The sequence below is a fragment of the Nyctibius grandis genome, chromosome 3 (assembly GCF_013368605.1).
Source record: "Nyctibius grandis isolate bNycGra1 chromosome 3, bNycGra1.pri, whole genome shotgun sequence".
Lineage (NCBI taxonomy): Eukaryota > Metazoa > Chordata > Aves > Nyctibiiformes > Nyctibiidae > Nyctibius > Nyctibius grandis.
The window spans coordinates 14,807,445-14,815,990 of NC_090660.1; the positions used below are offsets into that span (position 1 = coordinate 14,807,445).

Consider the following 8,546-nt stretch of genomic DNA (forward strand, 5'->3'; position numbering starts at 1 on the left):
CCGCCCCCTCCTAATGGAGCGAACCATTCCCGGCTAGTCTTCCTCGCCCTCTCCCTCTGCCTCCCTCTTTCTCTCCTGCTCCTTTTGTCTCCCCCCCTCTCGTCTGCAAAGTCCTCCGCTGCTCGGAACTTGTTGGCAATGCCTATTTTTCAGCTTTCCCCCACGTTCTCCAAAGTAACTATTTAAAGATCTGCAGCCGCAAATGGTTTTACTAAATGTAGGATGGGACTTAAGTTGAACGGCAGATATATTTCTCTGATCCTTGCTGTACAGATAGGTAAGTGGACTGGCAAATTCGGGCGCAAGTTGCGCGCACCAAAGCCCGGCTGATGCATGCAGAAGCGGAATGTCGGAATAACCTGGCGCTGGCGGCCGCGGTTTGGGGCGGCGGAGGGACCCCCCGCTCCCCGCTCCCTCCTTCCCCGTGGCACCTTCGCGGTTCTTCACGCTGTCAAGGCAGGGGGGTCCGCAGGAAAGGGAGACGATTCCTTGTTCCTCTTAAATCACTTTTGTTGTTCGTTTTCCTAAATCAGTGCATGCTCATAGTTCGCATCCCCCCCCCCCCCCCCCCCCCCTTATTATTCTTCCTTCCCTCCCGGGTTCTCTCCGTCCCCACGAACGATTGCATTTGTATTTGCTTTTCGGATATCCCCTGCATTCCTTTCCATCGACAATTTAGGGACTCCAGTGCTAAGAAATTCCGCCCCCCCCCCCCGGCTTCCCGAGGGACAGAGAAATAAGAACCGGCACAAAATGGCTTGCGAGAGATCTAGCTGGAAAGTTTTTTTGCAGAAAATCAGGGGGACAAGCGAACGGCTCCCTTTGGGAACTTGGAGGCTTCCCCATTTGCAAAGCAGCCTAAAAACAAACAAAACCTGCCGCTAACTTAAAAAAAAAAAATCCACCCGAATGTGGGGATTAAACAAATAAAAATTATTTTAAAATCGCGCGGTCCCACCGCCCGATCTTTAATTTTGTGCTCGGAGAACTGCTGTCGAAAAACGAGCGGGTCCAGAAAAATTCTATATATGTTAAGTTACTTAAAATAGAACAGGTTTCCCTCCACGCCAGTATGTGTTTTTGTGTTCTCGTTGCTGGTTTTGTTTAATATATTGGGGGGGTTTTTTTGCGGGTTCTTTTTGTTGGTTTGCTCTCGGGTTCATTTTATTCAACATTTCTTTGCTGAAAAATTTTTGAGTTACGGACATAAAACAATGTCCAAGTTAATGACCACTTTGGTCCTGTACAGGAAAATTTTAAAGATTATATATTGAATAGGTATATTCTCGAGCATGATCCAAAACTGGGCTTCAAGGAAAGAGCGATTAAAGCGCATCTTTTATTATCCAGATTGGCAGGTGTGAAGAGACCTTTGAAAATATTTGCCTGCAAAGGAATTCTGCTGCTATTAAAAAAATGCTTGGCATTGCTATTTAGAGATCCTTTCGCTCGGTCACCCTCCTCTCCAGACAATCTCTGCAGCATTTTGTGGGTACCGAAGGAAAAAAAAAAAAAAAGGGTGAAAAAAAAAAAGGAGGAGGGGGGGGGGACACAAGAAAGGGAGGAAAGAAGGAGTCAAAATGCCTTGAACATTTCCTCATCGATAAAAGAAAAACATAACAAAGACTGCAATTAAATGTTGACCTCTGGAAAATATGGATATACGATGCAGACCCCTCCATTCGTATTACCATTCCATTTTAACTGATGCTGAACTCTTCAGAAGGCCATTTTCTCTGCTGTCAGAGAAAGAAATGGGAAGGCATTATTTGGACGCTATCCTTAATTTCAGTCCTTGCGTTTGTTTTGTTTGTTTGTTCGTTTGGAGGAGGAGGATTTCCTCTCATTTGTGTTTATTTGAGTCAGCCGAGGGAGGATTTTATTCACGGCGAAATTTCGAAAGGTAGCTAGAGTCGCCGGGAATCGCCGTCCCCGGGCAGGCGTGAGCATGGGCAGTCATTTGGAAAGTTACCCCCAAATATTGCTGCACACCGGGGTGACGGTGGAGGTGCGGTCGCTTTGCGGTGCCCCGGGAGAGGAGGGCTTTGAAGTTCGTGCAGGGCTTTTCTCCTCTCTGCTCTTCCTTCGGTATTTCGGGTAACCTTCTCCTCACTCTCCCCCCTTCCCCCGAAATCATCTTCTGGTTGTCGGTGTGGGGTTTGCACGGGGCCATTTATTTGCCTTTGCCCCGTCCCCGGTAACGGTTTCTGTGAAATGGATGTTCGGCTCGTTCCCAAAATATCTGTGCACAAGGGCTTAAAAAAAAAAAAAAAAAAAAAAAGAAAGAAATTTATTTATTAATTTGTTTGTTTATTTGGGCAGAGGGGATTAGAGCTGTCCGAAATCCCTGACATCTTAGGAGGTGACCGGGGGAGGGACGCGGGGACTGAGTCTCCGCGGAAGGCTCCCAGGGACGGGAGGGAAGGACCGGGCGCATCCAAAGGGCAGGCGGACTTAGAGGGCGGGGAGCGGGTTTCGGGAGGGGGCACGATCCGTTACGGATGGCTCCTGCGGTCCTGCTGCATTGCAAATTGCTGCACACCCTTGTCTTTGAAGGACGGGGAAGGGGGGGAAGGTCGGGGGCACGGCAAAGCACAAGCGACATAGTTCAAGAGAAATCTCTCTGTCGTTCAGCCGGGCAGGACCCTCGTCTGTCCGCTTTTGCTTATTTTTTTTTTTATTGGTGGGATCTGGGGAGGCTTTGGACCAGGGGTACCTGTGCGGAGGGAGTACACAGGGCCAGGCCGCCCCTCGGAAGAGAGAGATGCTCTGAGACCCACTGGTCCCAAGTCCGACCCCCTACCACCTTCCGTCCCCGGCCCGGGGCAGAGCTCCCCTTCGGACCCCGTATTTTCAGCGCAGCACGTCACGTTTTGGGAGCAATTCGCAGCAACTTCGCCCCCCCTTTTCCCCTGTAGCTGCCGGAGTGGGATGGCGCCGGTTTTATAAGACACGGGTTTACCCTCGGGATGGTCCTCGGTTCTTCTCTATTTGTTTGCCTAGCTTTTTTTCCTACCGTAGCCAATGTCTGTAGCCTGTTGGGGTTTTGATGTGACGGCTGGTGCTGGTGTGCGTGTAGAGGGGAGTGGCCACCAAGTCATGTCAGCGATGAATCAAACGGCAAGAGGGGGATTTGGGTTGAAACAGTCTTCTTTTGGAGTCAGCCATTTGGCTTGTAACCGGTGCCCGGCAAGGAAACACACACACACACACATCTCTCCACAGCTATACCCTGGGGAGACGGGTCAGGGGGGGACCCCCACCCCAGCAAACCCCCCCCCCCCGGCAGTGCGGGCAGACGGGGGCTCCTCCGAAAGGCAGGGGGGCAGCTCCCTCCCGCCCCCGCTGGCCGCAGGGACATCCCAGCTGCGCTGCCTGGGGTCGAGCCCGGGCCTAGAGACACCAGGGGGTCCCCAGCCCCCGCCACTGGCAGGGGAGCGGTTAGGGATCAGCACCCTCCGCCCCCTGCCCGGGTACCCCAGCCCGCTGGCTGCGGCTGCGGCTGCTGCGGGTTTATACGCGGTGCTGCGCGGCGGCACAGGCCGTGGCCGGAGTCCTGCGGGCCGCGCCGTGCAGCAGCGGTGCCCCCGCGTCCCCTCCCGTCCCCTCCCGTCCCCTCCTGTCCCCTGCCGTCCCGTCCCGTCCCCCAGTGGGTCCTGGCCCGGCAGCCGCGGACACCCGGGAGGAGCCATCTCACCCGCGCCGTCATTCGTTTTCTTTCTCCCTTTGCAGGCGGTTGTTCCTGGGTTTGTTCCTGGTGTGTTTAACCGAGCGCCGTTTCCTAGCGCAATCCCGAAGGGTGCCCGAGGGGGCAGGTCTGGGGGAGCGGGATCCATCCCTGCCCCTTCTCGCCCCGCTGCCCCCAGCCCAGGCAGCCGCGGGGACGGCGCCCTCCCAGCTGCGTGCGTGGCTTTGAGGGACGCGTCTTCTCGTGTCTTTATCGCAGGTCTTTCTAGTGATTTTAATTTTAATTTTAATTTTAATTTTAATTTTAATTTTTATTTTTATTTTTATTTTATCCGCTGAATCTGGCACGATATTTGCCAAGCGACCTGGGCAATAAGGAGCCGTGTGTGTGCGTGTGCGTGCGCCAGTGTGTGTACGGAGAAACGCGCCTGCTGCTTCCAGGCGGAATTTTCTAACAAAGGAGCAAGTCCGGGGAGAAGCAGGCAGCGCATCTTCACCCAGCTTCCCCTCCTCCCCGCCCCCAAAAAAAAAAAAAAAAAAAAAAAAAAAGACTGAAATCAACGCCGGCACTGAAAACCCCGGTGCTAGAAAAGAGAAGGGCGAAAAGCCCCTGACTCACGTCCCCAAGTGCCCGACGGCGACCCTGGCTCGGTCCCACCGCCCTCCTCCTGCCCCCAAATCACCCCTCCTCGGCGGGGCGCGCCTTTAGCAATAGCGGGTGGGCGGAGGGGGGAAGGGGCGAGGTGGGGGCGGCGGAGCGGGGGGCCGGGGCGGGTGGGGAGCCGGCGGAGCTGACCTGTGCCCCTGCCCCCCCAGCGCACCTGGTGCAGGCAGTGAGAGCGGCGGGGCGGTGCGATGCGGTCTTTAGGGGCTTCTCGAACTGTTTGCTGCGGCTGGGCGATAACATGGCCAACTACCCGCAGGACCTGGACGACAAAAGAAATCTCCAAACGATCTGCGCGTAGGTCTTTCTTCTCTCCTTCGGGGCCGCGGGGGAAGCATGGGACTAGGGGATCACCCGGGGCTGGGCAAGGGAGGCGAGGCTGGGTGGTGGCGGTGGGAAGGGAAGCAACAGAAGCAACGCGGGGTTCAGTGCTTTGGGGTTGTATTCTCTGCTCCAAGGTCCCTCCAAGAGTCCTGCCATGGGGACAGGCCGGGCTTGGGAACAGTGAAGTCTGGAGGGAGTTTTTACAATATCTTATTTAGTTTTTCCCTCCGTGAATCTGGGTGGGGTTTTTTTTCTCTTTCTTTTTTTTTTCCTCCCCTCCTTAGCTCTTCGCTGGTATTCTTTCCCTTCCCCTGCTTTGCACTGGGGTGTTGATATGAGCTGCACGGGGGTTGTTACCCCTTTCCTTGTTGCTGCCTTTGAGACTCACGCTCACTGGCAGGCTCCGGGGTCCCCCCGGGCGCTTAAGACAGAGGCAGGCCGGGGGGAGGCAGTTACCCCCGGCCAGGGACAACCGGCGCTGTGGAGGCGATTCCTCGGAAAACAAAATGTAATTAAAAAGAGCCCAGCCTCAATATTAATCGCCCAGCGACAGAGAGCTCAGGGCAGCGGGTCTTACCAGAGAGAGGGAAACCTGGGGCGGCTGCCGGGAGCCGGGGAGCCACCAGCTCCGGCCTCGCCCGCCCCGCTTCGGGATCTGGCGTCCCGGGCAGGGAGGCAAAAACCGGCACTTTCAATACCTCGGGAGAAGAAAAAAAAACCTCAACAACAAAAACGGCTGCACAGGGTATTCTCCCGTCTCCCATTTAGTGTTTTCCGGCACAAACTCCCCCCGCCAAAAAAAAATAATAATTCAAAACAAACAAAAAAAAAAAAAAAAGAGAAAAATTAGATAAAATCGTATTTAGAAGCGAGATAAGGTCCTTAGACATCAATGTTTGGAATAGGGGTTTTTTTTCTGATTTTGCTTCGCGAAAGTCAGAAAACGAAGGACATGAAATGGGAAGGTGAGAAGGAAAGGAAAGGAAAGGAAAGGAAAGGAAAGGAAAGGAAAGGAAAGGAAAGGAAAGGAAAGGAAAGGAAAGGAAAGGAAAGGAAAGGAAGGAAGAAGAGGAGAGGAGAGAAGAGAAGAGGAGAGAAGAGAGAGGAGAGAAGAGAAGAGAAGAAGATAAAAAAGAAAAGAGAAAATAAAAGAAAGAAAAGAAAAAGAGCAGACTCTGTAACCCTCCTCCCTACCTAGAGATTTCTGAGCCAAGCACGTACTAAGGCTGGCACCTCGCTCTAAATGCTGGGTTGCGGTTTACCTTGTGTCCTGCATGAGGAATAAATGCCCAGGGGCAGCAGCGTCCTAATACGATGTCCTTTGGCCCTGGAGTACCGGACCAGAGGTGGCCCCGACCTGTAAAAAGTACCTCTTTTCCAAGGAAGACCCTTTCCCCGACCACCTCCTACCACCCGATTGCCTTCGCCCTGTGCCGGGATGTGTATTGAAAGAAGACGGGGAAAGATTTAATTTTCCTTTGGGACATGCAATTACAGCAGAAATACTGCAGGAGAGGCACACTCTCAGACTCTGGCTTCTCAGTATCTCATTATTTATTACAAATGTAGCAAACATTAGGAGTCTACAACCAGCTTAGAGTGCTCGTAAATTAGAGGCTGTAGGACTACTTTAAGAAAAAAAAAAAAGAAGAAGAAAATCAAGATCCAAATTTGCAGGCGCCTGCCTTGAGGCAAGGGGGAAATGGGAGGCAGAGGGCAGATTTGGGGTGATTTTCGATAACCCAGACGCGGAGAGGAAAGGTCCTCCCGCCCCACCCCCCCGAGCGGCAAACCCCGGTGCCCGTGAACAAGGGAATTAAAAAAAAAAAAAAAAAAAAAAAAAAAGGAAAAACGGGTGGGAACAGCTGGAAATTATCCTGAGGAAGGAGAAACCTTTCGCTGCTTATAGATCCCTGGCCATGAATCCCCATTCAACGCCCATGGTGTGAGGCGCCCAGGAGGGGAAGACGCTCCTTCCTCCTTCTCCTCCTCCTCCTCTTCTCCTCCCCTGCAGTCAGGGCCCGCTCCCCCCTCAGCGGATCCCTCCCGAGGGTTTCTAACTCCGCACTAGGACACTCCAGGACACTGCCTCCAGCCTGGGAAAAGCGATGCCTTTCCCACCCCCATCTGCCCGTTCCCACCGGTGACGAAAAACCCGCGGGACGAGCCCATGGGCTCCTAGGCTGGCATCTGCCAGCCGAGGGGTGCATGCCCTCTCCCCCCGTCAGGCAAAGACTCCCTCCGGCAGAGACCCAGCAAAGCAATTTTTGCACCAGCCCGGGCTGGTACCGAAGGTGGGGTTGGGGAGGGGGGACCCCCGAAACCACGGCCAGCGGCAGCCCCCCCGGGAGCTGTCAGGGAAGCTGGTGCAAAGCGTACGAGCGGGGCGGGCTGTGGGGCAGTCCGAGGAAGGCGAGGAGACGAGAATCCCTCCCAGAAACCGGTGTCGCGGGGAGGGGAGGTGGGGGGCAGGGGCCGGGTTTTAGGGCGGGGGAGGCGGCAGCTCCTCCCCTCCGGGCGCCAGCCCCCCTTTAAGGCATGGCCCCGCTCAGCTCCGCCGTCGGGGGGTCGGGGGCGGCGGGCCCGAGGGGGAGCACCCCCGGGAAGGTGGGTGCGTGCCTGTTTTGATGCCGGCTGCTCTCCCCTCCTGCAGGTACTGGGATGATTTCCACGCCTGCACCCTCACAGCGCTCACCGATTGCCAGGAAGGAGCGACAGACCTCTGGGAGAAACTGAGACGGGAATCCAAAAACCTCGATTTCCAAGGCAGCTTATTTGAACTGTGCGGAGGCGGCAGCGGCGCGGCACCGTCCCTCCTCCCGCCGGCCCTGCCCCTGCTGCTGGCGGCTCTGTGGGCCGCCCTAGTGACCTGGCTGCCTTTCTAGGGGGGCGAGCACACCCACACCCACATCCTCTCCATGTGCTGGATCTATCGAGGAAGTGTCCATCCGTTGATTTGGGGACGTTGTGCTTTTCTGTGGTCGGTCATGATGATGATGGTGGTGGTGGTGGTGGCTGACGATGGTGAAACACCCGTGTAGGACTGTGGAAGCGTTCTCCCTTTATTTTTTTGTGTTTTATTTGCCAAATGTTACCAAACAGGCAGCGGCGCGCAGCCCAAATCGGACCTCAGCTTTACTATCGCTTCGAATCAAAAATAGAACAAAATAATTAAAAAAAAACCAAACTCGAGCCCTCGTTGTGCAAAAGCAATCTCAGGAACGGCTCTGGGCCACCTAACGCTAAGGTTGTAACCGGCCGGGTTCCCTCCCGGCGGGCCACGGGCTCCTCTCAAAGTGTGGCAGTGTGCGAGGCGAGAACAAAAACGCAAACAAACAAACAAACAAAAGAGGCACTGGCGATGAATCCAAGGTAGATGTCCACGTGCGAAGCATATGGTGAATAATTCACAATCTCTCATCGTTCCTCCACAGTCGCTTGTTTTTTGGTCATTCCACTGAAAAAAAATTAAAAATTAAAAAGAGCATTTTTTTCCTCGAGAGGAAAAGAGAGTGAGAGAGAGAGAGAGAGGGAAACGAACAGTTAAGGAAGGAAGGAAGGGAAGAGTGAAAGAAAGACATGTGTCTAGATGCCCAGAGGAGTGAAGGAATGCTGCTAACAGATCTCTGAGAGTTTACCTTTACTTACTGTTCGAAGACATCTTTCCGAATTCACTGCCTTTAATTTTTTCCTCCTCTTTGTTTTAGATGTTATACATACCAGTAAATACCTGAATATTCAACCGTAGAGATCACAAAAAGGGGGCTTAAATGTAAACCTAAAGAAAACAAAGAAAACAACAACAGCAAAATGATTTTGAAAAAAAAGAGCCTTGATTTTAAAAGAGAAGAAAAAATGTAATTTAAACAAA

General features: G+C 53.5%; 1 protein-coding gene across 1 annotated transcript; it reads left to right on the forward strand.

Moving 5' to 3' along the window:
• The first annotated feature begins 222 nt into the window (after positions 1-222).
• Positions 223-8,156, forward strand: NRN1 (neuritin 1). Its single transcript, XM_068396969.1, has 3 exons — positions 223-277; positions 4,504-4,648; positions 7,329-8,156. The coding sequence occupies exons 1-3, from the start codon at positions 223-225 to the stop codon at positions 7,558-7,560; spliced, it is 432 nt and encodes a 143-aa protein (XP_068253070.1). The 3' UTR covers positions 7,561-8,156.
• Positions 8,157-8,546: the final 390 nt, after the last annotated feature.